At 46.4% G+C, this 24776-nt stretch overlaps 1 protein-coding gene across 1 annotated transcript; it reads left to right on the forward strand.

Moving 5' to 3' along the window:
* Positions 1–886: 886 nt before the first annotated feature.
* Positions 887–18692, forward strand: LOC8027399 (somatomedin-B and thrombospondin type-1 domain-containing protein). Its single transcript, XM_002408081.5, has 4 exons — positions 887–1189; positions 9990–10184; positions 17061–17187; positions 18263–18692. Exons 1-4 carry the CDS (start codon positions 934–936, stop codon positions 18534–18536), a joined length of 852 nt encoding a protein of 283 aa, XP_002408125.3. The 5' UTR covers positions 887–933; the 3' UTR covers positions 18537–18692.
* The last annotated feature ends 6084 nt before the right edge of the window (positions 18693–24776 follow it).

The raw sequence follows: 24776 nt of genomic DNA on the forward strand, positions 1-24776 counted from the left end.
ATATGTCACAATGATGCTTGAACAGCCTACGATTGTATCGCCAAAGATATTTCCAAAACACAAAACCCTGGATTTATTTCACAGTGCTGGATCGACAGCTTAAACCCCGAGGCTATTTTTAAGAAACGTCGGATGTACTTCTGAGAATTTCTCTCTTGGTGATTCTTTTTCTATGAGCGTGTTTCCCTTAAGTTCTTTCAAACATATCACCAAGGCACACATACGATACTTCTCTATAGTACAAGCATGAAAACCGAAGTCGCCTCGTTACCTACATGCCCTTCTAGGAACCAGAGCGACCGCAAAAGCTCATCTCACCTTTCTTCTTCCCCCTACGACACTCAATTCCACGAAAACAGCCGACCCAAAATCATGTCCTCTCGGCAAGGCAACAAACACCGAAAGAGGTGCTTTCTGTCCGTCCCTATGTTTATTCTTTCTGTTTTTATTTAACTTCACCAACGCGCCACGTCGAACTAAGCGAAGCGTGCAACAACAATGCCTATGGGACAAAAAAAAAAAAAAAATCCGAAAAGAGCCACGCCATTTTGTATAAACACGCGTAACCTTTCTCCTCTCTTCCTCCCGCGGCGAACATCCTCTGAGAGCAAAACAAGAGACCTCAGCAGCAACCACGCACCCTCCTTTCCAGCCGTCACCCCTCGGAGCAAAAACTCGCTCCAACGACAGCAACTTTGAGGGGAGAGACTTCCAGAAAGCGACACATCTCCCTTTTGCAGAGGGGGGAAGGGGGGGGGGGGGGCTTCTCTCCCCTCTCCCCCCAACGACACCAGATGCGAGGAGGGGTACTCCCCCCGTCCACCCCCCGCCGAGGAGTGAGAGGAACCAGGAGGGGCCACACCATCCGACAAGAAGCGCACGGACTCGGCCAGCGTCCCTCGTCACAAGGAGCTCTGCAGGCCTGGCATCAAGATGCGTCTCGTGCGGTGGCTCCTTGCGGTCGGCTCCTGGGTCCTGGTACAGGCGGCACCGGACCCTGCTCGCAGGCAGGCCGAGGGCTCGTGCAGGGCGGCCGGGCTTTGCTGTCCCGGCAGGGACGCCTCGTGCGTCGTCCAGAAGGCCGTCCTCAACACCATCGTGGAGGACCCCGACGAGGGGGCCTGCTACTGTGACCACGCGTGCCTCAGGCTCGGGGACTGCTGCCACGACTTCAAGGAGTCCTGCGGAGGTGGGCCAGGGTTGGGGGTGGATTATAGTCTCACTCACGATATATATATCTGTTATTTTTGCCTTTTGTCAACAGTACTTTTGCTGCCTAAGGTATCAATGGCCATTGGGGTGGTTCTTATGTCCAGGCTAACCACTCTTACTGTCACAACACCAATCAACCTTATTATTCAGAGCTAGCTGTTCGTCCTAGGTTTGCGTTCTGTGTCCGGTCCATTAACGTGCGCGGATAGTGGTTATAAAAGATTCTAGGTATTGTATGACCTCAGTTTCTTCCCACATTTTTTTGATAACTCACGTTAATAACACGTTGAACATCTGCCGGTGGTCCTTCTCCCATACTAAATATTTCATCAGTGAGGTTGCAGGAATCGTCAAAGACTGCAACGGGGGCCAAAGCGACCTTACAGATTTGGTAATAGCATTCATGACGCTGGCGGTTGTATTTACGTAAGAAAATGTGCAACTTTTTTTTTTTGTAGATATAATGTGGAGCGAACTGTATAAGTTATAAAAATTGAGATGTCTACTTCGCAGACTAGAAGTAAGGAAGAAAAATATGAGGTGAATACAATAGAAGTTCAAGATAGCTTAATAAAAACACCATTCATTCAGCACGCGAGCATAGCAAATCATATTTCTGTCCAAGTTTGCAGAGGTTAATCTGCCCTGTAACACTTCACCACTTTCTCAGATACCGTCATTGTATAACACCACCGCTCCACCTCGCCTGGACATTTCTTCATCATTTACATTGCACATCAGTCAATTGAATGAGCACTTATATGCGTCTTAATTTGTTCTATTTGTTGTTTGGTAAACGTTTCTTTTTCTATTGTTTGTTGATAGTGTACCAAAGTGAAGACCCTCTTGGTTTTTTTTTGGATACCTAAATAACGCACGTATTATTATTATTATTATTATTATTATTATTATTAAGGATCGTACCAGCAAATCAATGCGGAAAAAGTAGAATGTTCACACGTGACATACTGTAGCAACATTTGGCTTAGGATAGGAAGCAGACTATCTCAACCAATTCCAAAAGCCTTTATAGTCCCTTCAATACAGTAGCCATATTTGTCGTGGATATCTCAAACCAAGTGGGAAGTAAATTTTGCCAATATTTATAAGCTCGGGACTTTTCAGCTTCTCATCATTAAACAAGCACCACGACGCTCCTGGAGATTCCCGCTGGCGCTGAGGTGGTGGTGACGATATTGTAAAACTGCGGGTCATCCTAGGAATCTGTGACGCCGTAATCCCAAAGTGGAAACAAAAAAAAGGTATTATCTTACAATTATGCAATTTACGTTTCTAAGTGAATATTTGTAATTTGTCTCGGACAAAGCGTATTGTATATGTAGGATTCCGTGTTTTCGGAGTTTATTTCTCGTAAAATTCAAAGTATGTTTTTCTGAGTTTTATTTTTGTTAGATTTGCAATTCTCCGAAGTAGGAAGCTTATTTGCTATGTTTTCAAATTTTCAAGATAAAAATAAACATATATTTTCGCCTATAAGAACGCACGTGTACCAGATGGCATTCGCGCACTTCATTAGTAATACTAACTGTCTTACAACAAAACTTGAAAAAAAAAAAAAAAAGACATTAAAATCACTGAATTCCTTGACGTAGTCTCTGGAGAGCTTGTTTTCTTTTCATCTTACTCTGCCGCTTTTCCCTGCGGCTGCGCGGGGTGGAGTGATGCAAGCCAAGCTTCAGCTGTTCCTCCTATGAAACCTAACAGTTAATAGCTTTCGCGGTTATCAAATCACAACCCTACCTTCCTCTATATCAATCGGGAAACCAAAAGAGTGGTTTGAGTCGTGACCCAAAATTCAAATGCCCCGTTGCCCTGAACGAACCCCGTCGGGGTAGGCGGTGAACCTTTTTCGGTCAATGCTATGAGCTTTTCAAGGAATCTGGAGAGGCCTCTCCTGATGACCGCTGAACCTGTGCTCTGTCCAAACTTATTTGTCGAAAACTGCGTTCTTTTGTTTCTTTTTGGTCGTCGTGACCACCGAATTCAGAGTTTTTGGAATAAATCCGAAGTTAAGACAATTTTACCGGGGAGTGTTTTTCGGATTTTATCGGATTTATCCGAAAACACGGTACCCCTATGTATACTCTACCAAGTCGCATAATGCCATCTATGAAACGTGATAAGCTTTGAAGATTGGACCACGGAATGTACACCACGCATTCGGGTGATTAATTTATACAGTACCAATTTCGCTTTATTGTTAAAATGGTTCAGGACCTCAGGTATTGCTGAAATTATATTTAAGCAAGAGGCAAAAGGATGCAGGCCAGATGGTTAGGAAAATTAGATTATGAACTTTCATCAGTCTGCTTCCAGTCGTTTAAGACCGACTTCTAAGTTCTTACTGATACACTATGCATTATCTATTGTTTTTAACATATTCCACCAGCGATGTTGTGATAATGCCACAACATCGCTTCTCAACAAAAAGAAAAACATCCTTATTAGCGTCACAAAAATGGGAAGTAATTTTGTTTTCCTGGGAGAACGTGCCTAGATCTTCTTTTGTGTCTTCATATGGGCATTCGCTGAGAGTTAGTAATGAAACACATTGATATAATTTTCTAAAACATTACGGACGAGGACCATGGCCGGCCATACACCATCAAGCGCCCTGGGCGAACTCCGACCATGGCGCCCCCCCTCCCCCCTTTTTTTCGTGTTTTATACGCCCGTATCTACTTGGTACAACATCACGTTGTCAGTGAACACGTGAGTAGTGGCCCAACAAGATCTGTTTTTCAGACGAGAACTGCATTCTGTAAACGAACGGCGATCCAGCATAGACATCGTCGTGTTGGGCGCCGTGCTAAAATAAATCAAAATGCAAAAAAAAAAAAAAAACGGGGGGGGGGGGGGAGGTGCCTTTTTGTTTATGGTGCCCTGGGCGACTGCCCAGGTCGCACACCCCTAGGACCGGCCCTGAAAGGGGATCAGCATGCGGTGATGCGAATGAATACAATCTCATGCACCAAATTTATATTGTGTCTTTATTAAATATTAATTTTTGCTCTGCCAACTGTACAAGTACAATTAAGAGCTTCGCATACGAAAAACCTCGGTGGTGGACCATCCTATATATACACACGTAAATAGTTTGAGGTTTTGGAAGGAATCGGACTTTTGGTTGGACCGGATGACCGGGGAACTGAAAAGCAGAGGCCTGAGTGCGCGCAGTCAAACCAGTGAAATCGTAGTTCAAGGCAGTGAGAAAAATACAAATGAGATGCCCTGAAAGCACTTATCGTGGCTAGCCGTTTATGCTATTCGATGTATGAACTACTATGCACATATTAAGCCCGTTAGTGTGCAGTAGAACCTGTGTATGCGCTCTGTCAGTGTGCTCTGAAGTCAAGACAAATGTACGGAATGACGAAGGGAAGTAGCGTCACTAAACGACGAAAAACATTTGAAAACCAACGCTACGTTTCTTGGATCGCCTAATGTTGCGAATTACATTATGCCAGTGCAAATGCCTATAGGTTGCCTGTTGACCTACTTGATTAGGATTAGGTCACTGGACATCCAAGATTCATAGATTATGATGGGTGTCAGTCGGTGCGCGAGCTACCGATGAATCGTCGCTTGAAAAAGGTCGCCATATCTAAAGAGCGCAATGCTCATAGCATAAGCAAGACAGGTTTTTCTTGTTCTCTAAAAGCTTCAACACTTTCGTGAAAACTAATAGTTTCAATATACGATGGGGCTACCTATAACATAAGTGATAGAATTCAATATTCGTCATTAGCATTTATAAGCAATACCTCCCCCCCCCCCCCCCCCCCCCCCCCCAATCTCCCTGATTGTGCTCGCACAGTGGACACGCATATAGCCCTGTTGTGCCCGGTATTATGATGTCCGTAGAAGCCACCACTGAACGCTTGCGTGGACATCTGATCAAGCTTACTACGGATCCCCGATATCTGTGTGTCTCAGGGTGGAGACAATCGAAAGCTTCATAATAGGAGGCCCCAACAGTTTTGGGTCTTTTTAGGTGCTCGGGGCGTCCCATTGCACATTGGGGTGCCCTGAGCGCGGTGCAACGCCCCAAGCTGGGACAAGCGAGAGGGCGCCTATTCAAAAACTGTCTATTAGAGAACTTTAGAATAAGGGCCCCCACTCTTCGGGTTCTCCCTATTCTCAAACTTTCTATCGGCTGAGATGTCAAGTGCGGAGCATGCCCGTAGCCGATACATCAAATAAACGCCGGAGGAAAAATGGCAGCGAAGCACTAGTGAGACCTGTGTGTTCGGAAAATAAACAAACTGTCATCGCTGAGGACAAGCACGTGGATCGCGCTTTATTATTTTCGTACCTGTCGTTTCAGCAGACGACGAGTGTCTCCTAGCCGCATTCTGTTCTGGGTGATGAACCAAATGAGATCGGTGATGACCTCCTTCAGCCGCTTTCATTACGTGGCTGTATATGTAATACAGGGTCAAATATAGCTTCGAGCACATGGTGCCCAAGTTCCGCTAGCTCGGGAAGCCGGAGGACGTGGATGGCACGAGTGGATGGCTGCACCAAGCTTAACTTCACCGAAGGGCCCTCACATGATTCAGAAGTTCCATAAACTCTATGAAAGAGAAAAACAAAAATAAGGGGCCGGGGGGGGGGGGGGGGGGGGGGGGTGCACAAGACGCGGTGGGTCACTGACTGGAGTGCTCCAAGGCCAGCAGCGCTCAAAGAGGCCTCCTTGTGTGGCGGTCGGGACCTCTGCAGCGCTTCCCGTGTCTGGCAGGAGGAGTTCACGATCTGCGGACGACGACCCACTGCGTCAGCTGGGGCCCCCCTCTGCAGACGCGATCTGTGGGACGCGCTCAGTTGCCGGAGGCTCCGGAAATAGAGGGACGCCAATCAAGATGCGGGGTCGCGGCTTAGCGTCATCCGACGCACGAACCAAAGAGAATGAAGAAAACAAAAAAAGACGCGCGAGATAACGCAAGTTTGAAGGGCGTTTATCGAGCGAACTCGCGGGGGAGTGGAATCCCCGCTCTGTGAAGAACCGCGCGCTGCTGTTTTGGTAACGAGGAAAAAAGTGCTGGCTGGACATTCTTTGAGGTTTAGAAAGCGAGTTTACACAGGGGGACAACCATAACACACGACAGACAGACTGACGACAGGAATTGTCGCTTTGGTAGTTCCGTGTTGTGACGACGAGCTCTTTTGTGGTGTGCCAGCTGTTTTTGTCGTGGCGGCTTTGAGGTACGCTTTTGATTAGACGATCTACAGAAGCAAATTGGCCGTTATGAAAGTTTTCTTTTTAAAAAGTCGGGCTGTTTTTTTTTTATTGTCATTACTTGTTCAACGCTGTATATATACAGCGTTAAACCTTAAATGCCTTCTTATAAGAAGGCATTAATTCCTTTGCCCTTCAGAAGGAACTCCTTCAACGAATCGGCGAAGCAGCGCAAGCCGATGCGCACGCGCAGAGCCACGATCGAGAGCTAATTCGACGATTCTTCACGTAATACAGGAACATTAGTATAGACCTCTTCCAAAAAACTTGACAGCAATAAAGAAAAATAAAAAATACAGATCTGGTTGGGTACATAGGGCAGCGGACGCCATCTTGAAGGATGCTCCCGGTGCAGTACGAGTTTCGTAGGAGTGAGGAGGCCGTGGGTGAAATAAAACTGCCGTTTCTTTATCACGCGCTCGAAAATAAAAACAAGAGACAGAGTGGTGCCACTAACTTATTAAAAGTGAGAGCAGATTAGTTTCTTCAACGTTCTTTATCTATTTCGGTGATGCGCTCGCAGACACTTTGTTGTCAAAGATTAGTGAATGTTCGTGCTTATACGCGAGCTGAATGGATTGCGGTTGCATGATCCTGTTATTTTAGAGTCTACACCCGATCAGTCGCGAGGTTTTGTACCACGCACTGCACAGTTGTCGGCGATCCGGTGACTACGGGCCCACCGATTGCTATAGTCGCTGCACTCGCAAGTCCTTTGAATGACAAACTCGCTAGCAGGTTGCTGACGGCACACGAAGCAGGCAGGCTTCATGTCTAGAAACAGCTTTGAGAAAGCTGTGTCAGTTTTCCTTTCCTTGGATGGTGCTAGCACATCATATGTGCAGACTAGTTATGTAAGAAACAAATTTGATTATATCCCAATTCTCACTGCGCTGTTTTCAAGTTATGCCGCATAGTCTAACATTTGCACACACACACAAATAAAGTACCCACCTTACAGTTTGTTCCACGAAATAATTTAAATATATTATTCAATTAGTCCTATTCACGGCCGAATCATGTTCCCACGCCTTGTCGAATGTGGTCGCTAAACCGATCATTCATTGGAAAACAAATGTTACACGTATTAACAACAAAAATATTGTGATAACGTCCCACTGAATAGGACCTAGCAGTCTGAGCGCGGTAAACTGGGCTCAATTGACTTAACCCAATATCCGCCGCCATTTCTGAAAATAAGTGATGCACCCCCCCGCTACCACTAATGCTAAAAAACTAAAAATAAATACTGCATAGGGAAATGAAAAGAAATCATGAAAGATCGTGTTAAAAAAAAAAAAGCAGTTGTACTTAGTTTGAAAGCACATTGTATTTACACTATTTTAGATAAATTACATGGCACATGGTGTACTTACTACTTTACTTAAAGTACATTACCTATCATTTACTTTGTACTTTGCTGTAAGTACTTTTTAGATGTACTGTTGAACAACAGTACATCTACACTGTTGAAATCAATGGGTCAAGACGCGAGTGTGCAAAACTGACCTCTACGTTATCTCTTCTAAATTTTCCTAAAGGTGGGGGTTTACCTTGAGACTATTAGCCTTTACCGTCTTTCTTACGTTATATATACAAAAATACTACTATTTCTCTTATGAGTTGAAAATAGACGATACAATTTTCCTTTCTTTGGTATGATCATGGTTTCCGATTTTTGTCTGTACAAGGATAACGAAGAGAGCGGGCTTCACTGCGCTCTGCGTTTCTTAAATTGTTCTTTCTTAACTTGAACGACATAAGAGGCTAGATGCCTCATTAAGCTGCGTTACAGAAATTGTTCCTTTTTTATATTTTCTCGCAGTGAGTCGTTCACCCGCATCTCATCTTGCGTTTGTTTAGGGCGGTCGCTTGAGGGCCGCTAGATTAAGATCGTTCTCATTTTCTTGATTCTTCGCCCCTTTGAATAACAGCCTAATCGCACGAAGCGGCCCGAAGGGGTCGACTTACGTTGTCACGCAGTTAGGAAAAGTTGACGTCTGGTTATTAACCCAGATCTTCTCGGGGCACCGTATCACTCGTTTTGTCCTTATCGGTTATTATAGCTCTCGCATTAAACAACGGGGGGCCGCTGTGTGTCGTCTCTCATTGATGTTGCTTCACGTGCATAATAATTCCGAAAAATCCTCAAGGTTTTTTTTAGATTTTTATGTTCCATGTTCATCTCAGGTCAGTCAGCGTTTGATGCTTTCTCCGACTCGTATGGCTTCAGATCCACTTTTATTGGTAATTCAAAGGGCGTTAAATGCCACGAGAAATGTCAGAATTATGGCTGATAATTTTGACATGTTTATGTCATTGGACGTCTGCACATTTAGTGTGGGTACGTGAAGTTTTGTTTACCGCTTCATGTATATACACTGCGCGAAACTGTTAACGCGAATAAGAGATCGTGGCGTGTTTTTTTTTTTCTTTTTATCAGAATAGAAATGCTGTCCTGAAAATTACGGCTTCTACATCATACAAAGGACAGTCTGCAAACACGAGTCAGTGCAATATCCGTGGTTCGAATGCCGCGTGCCAAGTCTCTCCATAGAACTCATTGCCATGTGGCATTCGAAGCACGGATCTCGCGGTGACTCGCTTCAAATCTGTGTATGCAGACTGTCTTTTGTATGATGTATAAACACTGTGACCCCGTTTGGCATGCGGCATTCGAACCACGGATATTGCGGTGACTCATGTTTGCAGACTGCTTTTTGTATGAACTGTGTGACATCGGCTTTAGGGCAATGATTTAAGCGGTACAGTTTAATGCCCACCAACATTTTCTCGAAGTGCGAAAAAGTGCCGATATCGTGTTCGCGCTAACAGTTTTGCACAGTGTACATACGTTAGAAGGCTCTTCTATTTAAATTGTCTTTTTAACTCTCACTTTAACGTCTTTTTTTGACCCGAGATGTCTGTGGACACCGGAAACTTATTCTTAGTCGTATTCCCATATCATAACACCGAACTTTATTTCAGTGATAAAACTGCGCACGGATAAGGGATAACCGACGGTTGAATCTTCCTGTAATACACTTTAAAGACCAGTGAAGGCATTACAAGAATCCATTTGATGTACTACATTAAATGCACTGTAGCAAAACAATACACTTTGAAACCTTTCTTTCTTTTATTTTTTTATCTTAAATACAGTTTTCTTTTTTAAAAGTGTTTTAAAATGACATATTTATTCACCATAGCAGGTGACGGGCGCTTTGCACCCAATCTTTTGAAGGTGCGTGTTACTATAACCCTGTTGCAGGATGATAAAAACAGAGGCTCGTGCCCCCGATGCCCTCCGCCCTTTCCACATTACCAGTGCGAACGCGGGAGAGGGGGGGGAGATAAGGCGAGGAGGGATTTGCCTCCTCTCCAGCATTCGCCCTGCTGCTGCTTCGCGGGAGGAGTTTGTTCCGCTTTTCTTAACCATGCAACAGGGGTAATATCAGGTTGTGTTTCTGCGGCGGGTCCTCCCCATCTCATTCTCCTCTCTCCCTCTGCGCTGCAGTGGTGGACTGCCAGATGTCCGAGTGGGGTCCCTGGTCCGAATGCGACGCCAGCTGCGGTCCGGGCGTCATGAGCCGAGACCGCACCGTGCTGGGCCAGCCGCGCAACGGAGGCCTGCCCTGCACCGAGCTGCTGCAGCGGCGGGGCTGCTACGGCATGCGCTGCGAGAGCATGCCGGACGACACCCTGCACAGAGGTACGTGCATACGTGGCAGTGGCCTATGCACGAGGGATCATCTATTCGCCTCGAGACTCAGATTATATTTAGGGAAAACTAAAGTCACTGGATCCTGGGGAAGTAGCACCATTGCCTTCCCTACCTGCTGGCCGGACACAAACAGATACTAACATACAGACGACCAAAACCTCGCAAGGCGATTGGCTAATCTGTCTACGTTGCCATGCAAATCGCCATCTCGGTCCATTCAAATCTTCGAAGCTTCCAGAGGGTCGTTCTAAACCAGTCGCACCCATGGAGCATCATCTTATTGTACTGGATGCGTTCCTCGCCAATATAAGAGTCTTTGGAACTGTGTATGCAATCAACTTGTCAATCATGCCCATCTCCACGGATCTCTTACAAATATATTGTTCTTCTTGCGTATTTTAAAACACTGAACTTATTTTTCAGTGCCTGCAAGCACAGCATGTGGTGGTGGTACGAAGATGTACGTTTGTTTTGCCTGTGTGTGGATAGCAAAATCTCCGTGTACAATTGAAAGGTCTCCATAAAGCTACCCATCACCAACGAATTTAGATCGGCTCACCAAGAACGGAGGGGTCAAGGAGAAACTGCTCATTTCACGGACCAAGATGGCGACCATACGCGGAGCTTGGCGCTGCTTTCCCAGGATCCAGTGACTTTAGGGGAAGCGTGCTCTCGCTTATCCATGATTTTCTATGACGCTCGTAATGATTACTTCTGTCCACAATGCGGGTGGAGACAAAGCATCCACACTAACGGCACAGAGATAGGGGCAAGGGTACACAGCACGAGCTCCTAGCAGCGAATTCCCGAGTGCGAGCGCTGCATTGGCGCCTTCATGGCCTCGGCCTCGCGTGCGTATTCGTTTTGCTCAAGTAAGTGTAAAACAAAGCGTAATTCTGCTTTTCACCAGATTAGCCATGCCGATCGAATCTCGAGGCGAATAATCACCGACAGAACGAGAGGGGCGCGGAGGAGCTTCAGTTGTTCCGCCTCCAGCGCGGGTATCCCGCCTTCGATGACACGTCCACGTCTCGTGAGCCTTGAGCGTGCACGCGCAGTCAAAGCACGGCGGAAGGCAACAAGCGCGTGCTGGAGGCCGGACTTTAAAAAGGGAACGCCAGGGCTGATGTTCTCGTCGTGTAGGTGACTACAGCGGTCCACGTGACAGACTAGACTGACAAACAGGAAGGGCTGCTCGTGCACGCAGTGGCATAGCCTCCTCTGTAAAGGAGGCTATGGCAGTGGACATCTTGGTGGAGAGATCTTTCTCTCGACTTGTGCGTCTTAAAAAAAAAAAAAAAAAAAAAAAAAATAGAGACTTTTTTTTTTTTTTTTTTTTTTGGGGGGGGCGTGCAGGGCATGGTCAACACAAAGTTAAGCCTTTTACCGTTTAGACGGGTCTCAAACTCATGGGAGTATAGGGGCCAGATAGCCCTTTCCCGAAGGGTCGAAGGACAACGTAAGGTGAGGCGGAGGGGGGTGACCTTGTGCACTATACTTTTTGCAAGCTTGCAGTTTGCTAGTAACATCTTTAGCTTTCATTTGTTTATAGGACTTTGGGCCCTCGCTTGGTGAGATAACAATAATTAAAATGGTACCGCCCCGCCAACGTGTTGTCATTCTTAATTGGAGAAGAGAGCAAGCACACTGTCGTTCCCCTTGCTCACTTGTCAAGAATTAAAGAAGCTCAACATGACTAAAAAAAAAGACTGTTAGTCTTGTAAGCAGTGATAGAGTGCAGGCGAGCTCGTAATTAATCGACATCTTGTCAACCCTGAGATGGGGAACGATAAAAAAAGGAACACAACAAAATCTCAAATGCAGCTGAATTTTATTAATATGATCATACCAATGAATAGACTTTCAGACAAAAGGAAAAGAGAAAGGGCAAAAAAGAACTCAAACAAGGGCGGGTTTGTAAACTTGAAGGGGGGGGGGGGGGGGGGGGTGGGGGGGAGAAAACCGGGAAGCGTTTGCTTGGAAGTAGGAGGGGGAGCAAAGGGGGGGGGGGGAGGGACAAGCGCCCCCCTTTGCCCCCCCCCCCCCCCCCCCCCCCCCCCCCCGGTTGGTACGCCCATGGCGCACGCCATTCTCGCTCGAGAAATGGAAACGGGGACTCGCAGCCGGTTGCCTGCGGGCCGCGTATTTGAGACCCCTAGTTTAGACCATCCATTACATGCTAAAATCCTTCATCACCTAAATCAACAACAAAACAAAAATACCTCTTTCTGGCAAGAAATTGTGATGTTTTCTGGATAGTTGAGGAATATTTGACTACAGCAAAACTTTATGTGCAATATGTTGCAAGAAAAAAAAAAAAAACGTTTTTGATGATGGCCTACTCGAATTCACAGTCTTTATAAAGGTAATAAAGAAATGTCGTTTTTTACGGGGTCTAATTACTTTTGGATTAAAGTTGAAAAAGAATGCTAACTTATAAAGACAATTACGCCGCATTTTTTTTTCCTCTCGGATTGTTTTGTGCTTATGTAGATAACTCCTGATCCTGGTCTAGCACGCAACTCAAGAATTATTACCAGCAAGTTGTGATGGGGAACCACCTTCCTATACAAAGCGTGATATTTTTTGTGGGATTTTATAATTGTTGCTCAACGTGATCCCCTATACGCCTAGCAATAAATAGTATTCATGCAATATTACGGTGAATGGCGTATTCACACTACATAACAACAGGACGAAACCCTCTCCATCATCCGTCAAGAGCTTCTATATATAGTACCTGGCTCCTGACGCTCCCTAGCTGTGGACGCCATCAGAGATATCGGGATGGCTCATTCATCCTTTCCAAAGCTCTATTCTTATTTCTGCGCTGGGTTGCCGGGAGTGACTGTCTCATCTTCACAACCATCCTCCTCTTCTGCCTCTTCCTCTCTCTCGCGTGATCAGAAGATACAAAAATATATATAGAGCTTCCGTCCGGATGTCTGTGCGCACATCCTCCTGGTATTTGTGCTCAGTTTCGCCCGCGCGATGATGTGCTGTGCTACCGCGTAAATAGCCACGTCCGCCGCCTTAAAAAAACAAAAAATAAAATAGGGTTGAATTTTAGAGTATTTTTATCCCCGTGAATCTGAATACCACGTTCGTTTTATCCGCAGAGGTAACTAAACGCCAGAAAACACGAAAAACCTGCGACCAGTCGTTACGTAATAAAATGATCTTTCAACATCCAAGCGCGTGTCGCTCGTGCGGGCAGCGCGTGCAATTGTAAGCTTGCCAGGTATATTCCCCCGCACTGACACCAGTCGTGACGTCTTTTTCTGACTTTTTTTTTTTTTTTTTGAAAATAGCGAGAGTGCGCGTGCACAGCTTTGATAGGCGCCGAAGATACGCGAAAGCGGAGATTCCGAAAACTCATTTTCTGACGTAACGCTTCGGGAAGGAGGGGCTTCAGCGGTACTTTGAAAATGATTTTCTGTAGCCTCCGTGCACCAAATTGAAAATAATAATAATGATATTCGTGATCCTGGAGGCCAAATGAAGACGATTTCATTGTTTCTCTTCAAATACAGAACCGTTTCAGCTTCCCTTTAAGCCGGGGTCACACCCTGCTCAATGCATCATACAAAAGACAGTCTGCAAGACACGAGTCACCGCAATACCTGTGGTTCGAATGCCGTGTACCCAGTTTCTCCCTGAATAAATTGCCGTACGGCATGCGAAGCACGGATCTCGCGGTGACTCGCGTTCGAAATCGTATGCAGACTGTATTTTGTATGACGTATAAGCGAGTGCAACCCCGGATTTAAGGTTTCCCGCACTGACGGCACCAAGAAAGTCTGCGTGTCACAAGAGGACACCTCTATTTTAGGAAAGAAGCTCCCGCGAAACGTACGGGGGAGGAAGGCGGCCTCACGGTCGCGCATCGACGAGCGCCATTGCCGCTGTTAGAAGACATCTCCTTTTCTGAATCTGTGCCCGCAGCTTGTGTTCCTTCACTCCAGAAAAAGACTTGACTCTATCGCTGAAGTGATCATTCATCTAACATATGGGCGTCGATTAAATATTTTATCCCGATTAATCGCCACACTTTAATCGATTAATTAATCGTTTTCTTTCGTTCCCATGCATAACAACTAAAAATGCAATATATATACAGGATGCCACAAAAGAAAATTTACACTGTCTTTTTTACCGCAAAAATAAATTAGGCATCGCTGAACGCTCATTCTCCGCCCAAAGGTAGCGCTAGAGGTCACAACCAGATGCCACAGTTTCAGCCCGACCCGACAACTTAATCAAAAGTTATAAGTGATTTTCTGAAAATTTCAATGGGAAAATGGAGCCCATTTTTGCCCGTTTTCAGTTTCTGGTGCCATAGAGCCCGACGTGTTTGAAAACTCCGTCGGCCGCCATTTTTCCGTTGAAACTTTCAAAAAATCATTTATAACTTTTGATTAAGTTATCGGATCGGGCTGAAACTTTGGCATCTGGTTGTGACCTCTAGCGCTACCTTTGGGCGGAAAATGAGCGTTCGGCGATGCCTAGTTTACTTTTGCGGTGAAAAAGACCGTGTAAATTTTCTTTTGTGACACCCTGTATATATGCATATTTGACCTTTGCTGATTGTGATAAACGAGGCAATGTGCAATTTCGGATGTTTAGATGAGAAGAGCCAAATGACTCCCGAAATCACGAATTATTACTCCAACCGCAGAAGCAAAGAAGTTCGTTGTTATTTTCCGGCTATAGCGAACTCCTTTGATTGTTCACAATGTCCTCTGCTGCGATAAACGGACATTCGCGCGGCATTAAAGTGGCTGGGAGACGTATAACCCTCTCCACCTTGCTTGGAGTTACAAATCTCACCCCTACAGTTTACTCTAGGTCAAAATTTCGCCTAAAGTTTGCCTTCATACAGGTGTACTAGTCCACGTCTGCCTGGGGAAAGCGTTGACGTCTTAGTTCTTTGTCTGTCAAAATTTAACCGGTTAAAATAAATGAATCGCGATTAAAGCATTAATCGATTAATCGGTAGGTTAATCGATCAACTGCCCAGCCCTAATAACAAACTAAAAAAAAAAGGGAAGAAAAACGGGGGGGGAGGGGGAGGCTGATTGACTCAGTTTTGCTTTAAAGCGGTTCACACCGCTGTATCAGTAAAATTGCATGACAAATTGCTAGGCAATTGTGTTGCATACGTGTAGCGTTCTAGCATCACAAACATATACGACTCTCACGGCGCCCTTCATCAGATAGTCGAAACGCGTACCATGTGTACACCTGATAGTTCTTCCCGGAATGAAACGATACTACAGTTAATCAGGCTAATAAACTTGGCGAGTTCGTCCTAGAATTAATTGTGCGGTTTGCTTCGAGTTAGGCGATCACTAGCAGATCGGAGCAATGGACCCGTTCTCTCCCATTTTACCACATCTCTCGCGGACTCCTTTGAGAGGCGGAGTTCCGGTTATAAACTCTTGCCGTTCCTTCACTTTCGGCTGCAGTGGTTCATTTTCTTTTGTGTGAACTTAATGCAGTTAATATAAACATTTACTGATCCACCGCGACCTGACCGCGGAGGGACACACACATCGCTGTCGCACAGAAGGGTCTATGGCTCTGTGCTATTGTACCGGATGTCCACGGGCCTGACAAGGCGTTTCGCGCTCTCCAGTGAGCGAAAGCTGGTCCCCCGATGAGCGGTCACGTCTCCGCGGTTGACGTCTGCTTCGTCTCGTATTCAAGCGAGCGGGGTCGTGGTCCTGTGGAGGAGTCAACGCCCTCCGTCGCCGAAGAACACGAACGGAGTGTCGCCCGGCCCCTTTCCCTTTCGTATGCTGATAGGGCGCCTGCATATCCCCCCCCCCCCCCCCCCCCCCGCGCTATTGATATGGTCCACTCGGGCGCATGCCACGCCGACAGCGGTTGTATGGCTCTTGCACTTGCGTCATAGATTGCTGGCACTTACAGTTGCCGTATTAATAAACATGCCCCAGTCGATCTAAAAAAAAGTTTCGGGTTATTTGCCGAGATCTGACGCCACAGTGTCTCGCGACGTCACGGGGACATGTAAAAGCACTCATTTTTTTAGCGAAGAAACTTTTTTGTGTCACGTGTCACTCACGTTATGCCACAAGTTACACGAAACACTACCCGGGATCCGCTTTAGAAGCGGATCCCGGGTAGTGTAGAAACTTTTTTGTGTCAACGTAAAACATCTCCGTTTCTACGTCCCTCGCTAAGCGTGATAACTGGTTCCGTGTTTTCGGTAAATACCGATAAAGACCAAAAAATAACCCCCGACCCAATTTTATCAAAATCGCGGAAAACCGAACAGCTCCAAATTGGAACTTTCTTTCGCTAAAAAAAATCTTCAATTACAATTTTAATTTGTGTTTACCTTGAACACAGCCACACAAAACTGTCCGTGAGGCTACTTCTTCAGAAACCAGATCCCGTACCCCGTTTCCGTCTTTCAATGGTACCGGGACGTTTTCCAAGTATCCTGGGCATGACATGTTCCCTGGAGGTTGAGAAATTCCATGCCCATGTCCTGATTTTTCGACATAAGGCTCGATAAACACAAATTCCTTGTCCCACAAAAAAAGAAAGAAAAAGACATCGAAAAAATTAAAGCAGAGAACAGCACATCCAGGGGACTTGATGGCCTAGCAGATAGTGTACGTTGCATTGGGTTGACTTTTGCTCTATAGCCTGCTTTAGACGTATAGCGTACGTAGGCTTCGTAACGTATGGCAACGATGCTGCGTAAACTTAGAATGAACCAGCCTTTATGCTTAGAATCACCATGCCTGCGTATATGATTGAAAATACGCTAGAGGCGGACTGGGGCTTACTTATGTGTCTTACTAACAAAATCCGCCCATTCTGTTGTTGCAGAGACGGCGATGTTGCTGCCGGTAACGTTCTCCCAACTTCGTTACATGAACGACTCGTACGACATCCGACAAAACTTGAAGTACTTGCCGAAGAGCGAGCTCAGCAAAGAAAACAATGCCACCAAGCCGTAAGTAGCTTCATAGATACATGCTTTCTCAAACACTGTTGAGGAGTCGTAAAGCCTTTACAGAGGATAAAAAGAAATCGAAAAAGTAAAAAAAAAGTCAAATTTGGGGGTTTTACGTGCCAAACCTACGACGGGCATCTGGCACGCCCCAGCGGAGGACTGAGGATTAATTTCGACCACCTGGGGATCTTTTGACGTGCAACCGAAAGCTCGGTTACACGGCGCCTTCTCCGCAATAAGCGCGAAACACATGTACGACGAAACCTTCCGATCCGACGTGCGGGCTGCCGGAATGACCTTGGGGGGAGAGGGTTTTCGTAGCATCGGAGAGCATTGAAAACCCTCGCCTCCGACCGTCGTATTGCGCGGTCGGACGTCGGATCGGACGGTTTCGTCGTACATGTGTTTCGCGCTTAAGCCTCCGTCATATTGCGGGCACCTCGGTCGGGATTCGAACCCGCCACCTGGGGATCCGTAAGCGGGCGCTCTCGCCTCGGAGCCACCGAGGCGGCTTAAAAAGAAATCGCCTAGCGCATTTCGTCAAATGCACTAAAAGTGAGCACTTGATGAAACTTTTGATAAAAAAAAGAAGAAAAAAAGATGTCCGTGACATCATTTTCCCCGCTAAATTTAGCGGGGAAAGTGTGACGTCCCAACGTGGTATTAGAATTGTAGTAGACCGTTTTTCTCCTCCGCTACGTTATTCCCGAAGAAAACGCCACAGCTGCGCCTGCGCGCCGTCAGCCTTCTCTGCACAGTTCAAGGTCTTGTGGCGGATTACGGAGCGCTATCCGGGTGCTTAGCGGGCTGCGGAAACGGTCTACTACAATTCCCCATTGTGACGTGCCACGACGCTACGTGACCATATCATGTGACACCGTGATGATTCCTCCTTATAAATTTACCAAGGGAACTTCTGTCACGTGACCCGATTTCATGCGGCTTCAGGTCGCGTGACCATTCCATGTGACCTCAGGTCATGTGACGTCATAGTACCTGGCGGCACAACGACCTGCAATTGTGCGGACCACTTGGCACGAAACCTGCGCGATCGGATCATCCCAAAACTTCGCAGGTACGTGGTACTCTTCGAGGTGACCAAGACGCGCAAGGCGTGCGAGACGCTGGAGGCCTTCAGCGTACTCAAGTCGAGCCAGCACTTGTGCGTCTCCTGCGAATCGACGGCCATGCGCAAGCACTTGGGACATCGCTGCACGGGCCACGGCATCGAGGGCATGAACACGCGGTTCGCGGCCCTGGGACACCTCCACTGCCACGGACGCTGGCAGCGCGTGGACACGCTCCAGCACTGCCCCCACGGACGCCAGCCAGACTTCATCTTCGTCTAGTCACACGGCCACATACGGGAGGCCCTATACTATCGATGTTGCGTCTTGCCCCGATCTGCCGGAACGTGGTGTTGCCAAATGAGTTTAAATGATACAAAAGTAGCGTATATAGTTACGAATGACAGGGCGTCATCTTCGAACAATCCGCCTCTGCCATTGGCAGTGTTCGATGACACCTTAGAGTCGCGTGCAATTAAAGTTCACACTCTTTCGCACGATGTTCAAGCACCACCACCAATAATAATAATAAATGTCTCGTGTGTTTGTTTAGACGGCGGGAAGTCAGTGTCCATGCTGTAGGCGTGAGATTTAGATCAAAGCACCACCAAAAACAGTAAGCTTGCGCCGGAGGTGGGAAAACTGAATCGTCCGATTCCCTAATCCCACTGAATGTCCTGTGCATTCATACGGCAATTATTAGCATTCGCTTGAGAGACCAACCGGTAGTATGCGATAGAAGTGTGTGTAGGTTATATTATATGTACCTTGATTATGAAACGTTGAATTAGCGTGGTCCGATAAAGATGAGATTCATCCATGTGAGCATTAAACAGGAGACGCAAACAACCTGCCTTGAATGCAATTAGTGCCCTGCCAGTCGTTTGTGCGTCTTGACCCTTAGACTACAGATATCATCTATTATCTTGTTTCTGTTGCCACGCGTTACTCTTCCATGAATATATAAACAAAAAAAAGAAAAGAAAAAAAAAGGTATAAAGTTAGTTAATATGGCTTCGTGTAATTGCTGATTAAAAGTCGAAATGTAATCAGCCACCGATAAATGTATCCTGCTCGCAATAATGATTCAGCATGATACGCTGACATCACCGCAGGACCCAACGTCGAAGCGACGGTTCGACGAATGGCGCGGCTGCCTCTCCTAAGATGAATGATTTTTTTTTTAATGGTATTAGCTCGATTATATGCAGCTGGACTGTACGTATTTTTTCATGAACTTCATAAACGCTGGAAAGTTCTGGTAGATCGTTCCGATTACTCCGATGAACGATACTCTGCCGCCTTGGCGTATGAATCGTATCGTTATCGGGTATTGTTATCGGGGGTATCGGAGGTAGTGGAACGATCTACTGAAACTCTCTACTGACTGTGCCAAACTGCGATCCATCGTCCGCTTCCCCCGCCATATTAAAGAAGAAGACGCCCATTTGTACGGGGACCGTGAGTGTGCGTATGTGCGTGTTTTATTCTTTTTGCCCATTTAGGAAGGTCATCCAAAGTGCCACGTCTCAAGGTGTTGTGTAGGCTTTAGTGCATCGTTCCGAACAGCTAATCCCTTATTATTTCGACATCGTTGCGATGCAATAAACGATCCTTTTGAGTTTTACGAACTCTCGTCGTGCCTCACATCTTCCATGGGGTGGTGTATGGAGAAAACATGCACGGCAGGGCAGGGCTCACGCAACCGACGCCTTGACGTCATGTATTGTCTTTGGCGGCGTCCATCGCTTGTTTGTCGCATGAAATTTAGTTTCCGAGAAATACGCAGCGGCGTGTTGTAAAAGATTTTTGAAGCGATAATTTTGGTGTTAAGCTTAGCTTCACTGAATTCAGCCTTTACATGCGAGCCTGTAATGACTAGCGTCACATTATTCACGAGTCACGGCCGTATACGTACAAAGTACCTTCTGACTGGTGAGATATTCTGATATTCAGCGCTTGTACGCACGGCGCGCGCTTTGCTCGCTTTTGGAATTGACGAACACGTGCGCGCTGAGCTGTAAAGATTGCATATGTTGAGCAGTGCGATCTTCACAGCCCAGCATTTTGTAAATGAAGAGCTTCTGGCCCAACGTTACTGGAGCAAGCTCAGTTTCGCAGCTCCCTATTCTCGCCTGCAGAGGTGAGTGGCCAAGGTGGCGATCACGAGAACTAACGGCACTGGAGTGGGATCTTGCTTCCCAGTCTCGCGCGTCGTCTACTACCACCGCGCTGAGAGCTTCCTTTTCTTTTTTTTCTTTTTTTATCCTTTTTTTTTTACTTCCATGTGTATCATAGCAAAAAAGGATGATGAAGGTGAAGTGTAATACACCACAGAGATCAGAGTTAGCGCATTGCGGGTGTTCTTTCTTTGAGTATTTGGAATTTATTTTTGTGTGCGTCTGTTTCATTGTGCTGCGAAGTGTTAGTATGAATTGCCAACTCGCCCAAGCTCAAGTATTGCTATTGAAGCTTCGCGGGCTAGGCAATCCGGAAGCAAAACTCGACTGCAGCGCTGCTAGTTCTCGTGAGCCCACGTCGCATGGCGGAGCCGTGAAACTGAGTTTGCTCCGGTTACACTCCAGTCACGTTTTTCTGGCCGGTGTGATCCTCAGCGTTCGTGCGTATGGCGGGTGCTTTGCTCACTTTTTGAAACGATGCAAAATCATAGCAGTCTGGGCTGTGATTTTGTAAACATATTAACGGCTTATAAGGATCTTTCAGCATCTGCTCATCAGCGCCAATAAACCCTAAAAAAGAAAGAAAGAAAAGAAACATAGTTCAATTCAGTTCAAAGAGCGTTTATTGATGCCATTAAGCAGGGAAAGGGGTGTAAGAATGCATCGGTGGCTAATAGTCGAGGCCTGGATGCGGCATACTATTTAAAACATGTACACTAAATAAACGATTCCAGCTTTGCCTCGTGGAGGAAGTCCAGGAGACTTCGCAGGATCGCTCGTTGTTGGTTCTCGTTTCCAGGGGGATGAGTCCAGCCTTCCAGAGTGGCAATGTTCTGAGGTCGAAATTTCGCCCTTTCTGCGTGATACTTGGGGCACACCCACACTTGGTGGTATATGTCCGCCTTAGCGTTCATGTCGCACTGGGAACAAAGGCCAGACCTTTTGCCTTTGTTCCACGATGCGAGTCTCGCGGGTGATAGTGTTGCTTCTGTGCGAACTCGGGTGACCAGAACCTGCCCTCGTCGTCCAAATACCCCGTGAAGGGAGCAGGGGATGTGCCGGCTCGGGCAGGAGCTCTTCCAAGTTTCGCCTGGTATTCATTCTTTATTCCGGCCTTTTCTTCAGCGGGGTCATATTCTTGTGACTGCCAATCGACGATTTATCAAAAAGCAAACAATGGTTTCCTTTCGTCTTCTTTTTTGTGAAATTCCTTTTTTTTTTTTTTTTTTTTGCCTTTATTGCTTGCGTGCAACTTGAGCAAGCGTGCTGAGGCGCGGGCACGGTGGGCGCGGGGCATTTCTGAAGAAGTGAAGAGCATTCGTGTACAGCCTTGAGCGACGCTCAAAGCTGCGCGACTGCACGGGCGGCTGTAGCATTCGCGTCAGAGCCAGCGAAAGTTGTGCCACATATGTGCCAAGCGAATGATACACGGCACACGCCGTATACCTTGACACCGGACGCGGGCGAGATCGATTTTGCCGGATCACTGTAAGATTTCCTTGCCGTCTAGAGAAGGAGAAGGAACCCACATAAAACAATCAAAGCCTGTGCATTCGATTTTTCGTGTCATCACAATGAGATCGAGCGCAGACACTAATTGGACACGAACGCAGGGTCAACGTTAGGCTGGAAGTCGTGTCCAGACAACACATCGAAACACGCTCCGAGTCAGGCTCGGTTCAAATTAGTGAGTGGGCGCCATACGAGTTGATGGCGTACCGTTGAAGAAGACGATGCATTTATAACGTAGTGATTGGTGATGCCGTGACAATGCACAATGCCTCGCGCCTCCCTTTCACTTCCAAAAACGACGCAGCGGGCAACGGCAGCGAGCTATCCAAGCAGTGTCCCAGGACTCCGAATCCAGCTTGTTTTCTGTCATTTCAGAAAAGGGTCCGCGTGTACAGATTTGAGCCGCGCTGTGCACGGACGCCAAAAGCTTTGGCCATAGCCTTTTATTACATGGGACTATGAACTGGCTTCGTAGCCAATTCATAGTCCCATATAATAAGAGGCTATGCAAGTGGTGTCAAGCAAACGGCGTGCGGCACGTGTCGTTTGCTTGACACCGGATGCGGCCGAGATCGGCTTTACTGGAGACTGCGAGATTTTATTGCCGTCTTGACTTACAGAATAATTTTGAGACGATGCATGACCTAGTGATGCCATGGCGACGCGCAATGCCTTGCTAGTACTGCCGCGCGCCTGCCTTTCACTTTCAGGAGTGTATGACCGCGGCCGATGCAGCCTATTCAGCTCCACGTGACATAGACTCCGGGAATCGCAAGACAAACCCAGACAGTCACATCCATTCAGTGCTGGATTGACTTTGGTGGCTTGTAGCGTCCTCATGATATATATATATACGTCTCGGCTATTCGGTGGCCCCTTTTTGTGTTTTCTGATTACACAGACTTGTGCATCTCTCGGCAACACGGCAGCCACCATAACATATATATATATATATATATATATATAGTACCTCGCACGAGGACACAGCGCACCCGTAACAAACACTCAACGTTCACAGTCACACCAAAAGAAAGGGACACTTACACAGCGCTGACTTCAACTCTTTGTATATTCCCGCCTTTTCTCTTCTTTCACGTCTAATGCATAACCTAGGCCTCATCTTTTTCTTTCTTTGCTAACGGTTAACTGTAAAAGTTTTAAGCCAGAAATTGAAAATTAAAATTTAAAAATTAAATGGAAAAATGAAATGAAAATTGAAATTGAAATTACTGTAGATCAATGATGCAAAGCTAAGTAATCCAGCTCTTTTTGTGACAGCGCTATAGATGGATTACTAATACACCTGCCGTTTTGTCTGGCAATGTTCTCCGCTTCTATTATTTCCCTTGTGAGCTGGTCTCGACTCCTTGCCAACACCACACACTTGTCAAGTTCCGCTGTGCACCCACAGTCCCGAATGTGTATGCCAACATGTCCAGAGTTCTTGTTGATGGTGGACAGGTTGTGTTCTCTAAGGCGGTGGTTTAAACACCTACCCGTCTGTCCGATATATGTTCTTCCACAGGACAGGGGGAAGGAGTATACCACATTTCCCGTGCATCGAACGAACTTATTTCTGTGATTCGTTGTGCAGGACGTCGGTGTTCTTGAAGGAGTATTTACCCTCTTACACAGGCTGTAGAGCTTGTTCGGAGCGGAGAAAATAACGTCCGTGCCTACTTTGTTTGCTATTTTCTTGAGGCCATGAGAAAAATGATGGAGATATGGCACAATCACTGGTCTTTTTGCCCTGTCCCGATGACTTTTCTTAATTCGCTCATCATGCTTAAAATCTCTGAAAAGTCCTTCCGCCACTGATATTAACAAGGATGGTGGATATCCAGCGCGTTTTAATCTCAACACTTGCCCATCAAAGCTCCTTAGGATGGAATGGAAGCATGACTTCGTAAGAGAGTTCTTAAGGCACAACCGCGCTATGCCTCTCTTTACGAGTTTTGAATGCGCTGAGTTGAATGGCAGAAGTGGCTTCTTTCCCCTTGGCTCGTAAGTCCAGCACGTGTGGTACGGTGACGTACAAAGACGAAGATCTAAGAATCTTAAACTTCTTTCACTTGGAAGTTCGTGGGTAACCTCCAATGGGTTCATGCACCTTTTGAAACTGTTGAGAATGTCTGGTACCAAGGCTGTCAGATTTTGGTCATCGGTGGCGAGGACAATTAAATAATCGTCGACATATCTGAATACTTTTTTAACTTTTGACCCGTCGAGGGTTTGGTTTAAATTCCTGTCAAGGTGTGCAAGATACAGGTCACTGAGGATAGGTGCAAAGCACGAACCAATACACACCCCTCTCTTCTGTAGATACGTATGTCCATCCCAGGTGGCGAAGGTAGATTTTAGATAGATGTCAAGTAAGTTTAAGAATTTGCTTTGGGATAGGCCTGCCGCATTCTGAAAGGCGGTAATGCCATATGTGTCTATGCAGTCCTCGATACACCTTAGGAGATGGGGTTGGGGCAGGGAATATTAGAGATCCTTGATATCGATGGAGAATGCTCTTAGATCTAGGTCGCTATTTTGATCGAAGAAGCTGATGACGTCATAAGAGCTATGAATCAAGTAAGGATCATCGATGACTAGCAGCTTCAGTCTTTCTTGCAAAAATACACCTACCGACTTCTGCCAAGTTTCCCTTTCTGAAATTATTACTCTAAGAGGGCATTCCGGTTTATGAGTTTTGGCGCTGAAGAATAATTGAAGGCTCAAGTTTTTGCTGCGTTCAATTCTGGAGCAAAGTTGATTCAAATTCTGTGACTGACAAAACGTTTTTGCTACCCGTTTAACTTTTTCCAGGGAGATCTCGTCGTTG

Source organism: Ixodes scapularis, unplaced genomic scaffold (genome assembly GCF_016920785.2).
Source record: "Ixodes scapularis isolate PalLabHiFi unplaced genomic scaffold, ASM1692078v2 PGA_scaffold1__304_contigs__length_218370807, whole genome shotgun sequence".
Classification (NCBI taxonomy): domain Eukaryota; kingdom Metazoa; phylum Arthropoda; class Arachnida; order Ixodida; family Ixodidae; genus Ixodes; species Ixodes scapularis.

What these genes read in the sequence shown, in the direction of transcription:
- LOC8027399 (XM_002408081.5), top strand. Translation starts at nt 934, where the DNA reads ATGCGTCTCGTGCGGTGGCTCCTTGCGGTCGGCTCCTGGGTCCTGGTA. An exon ending in CTTCAAGGAGTCCTGCGGAG is followed by an intron (nt 1,190 to 9,989) that starts GTGGGCCAGGGT and finishes TCTGCGCTGCAG; the next exon opens with TGGTGGACTGCCAGATGTCC. An exon ending in GGACGACACCCTGCACAGAG is followed by an intron (nt 10,185 to 17,060) that starts GTACGTGCATAC and finishes CTGTTGTTGCAG; the next exon opens with AGACGGCGATGTTGCTGCCG.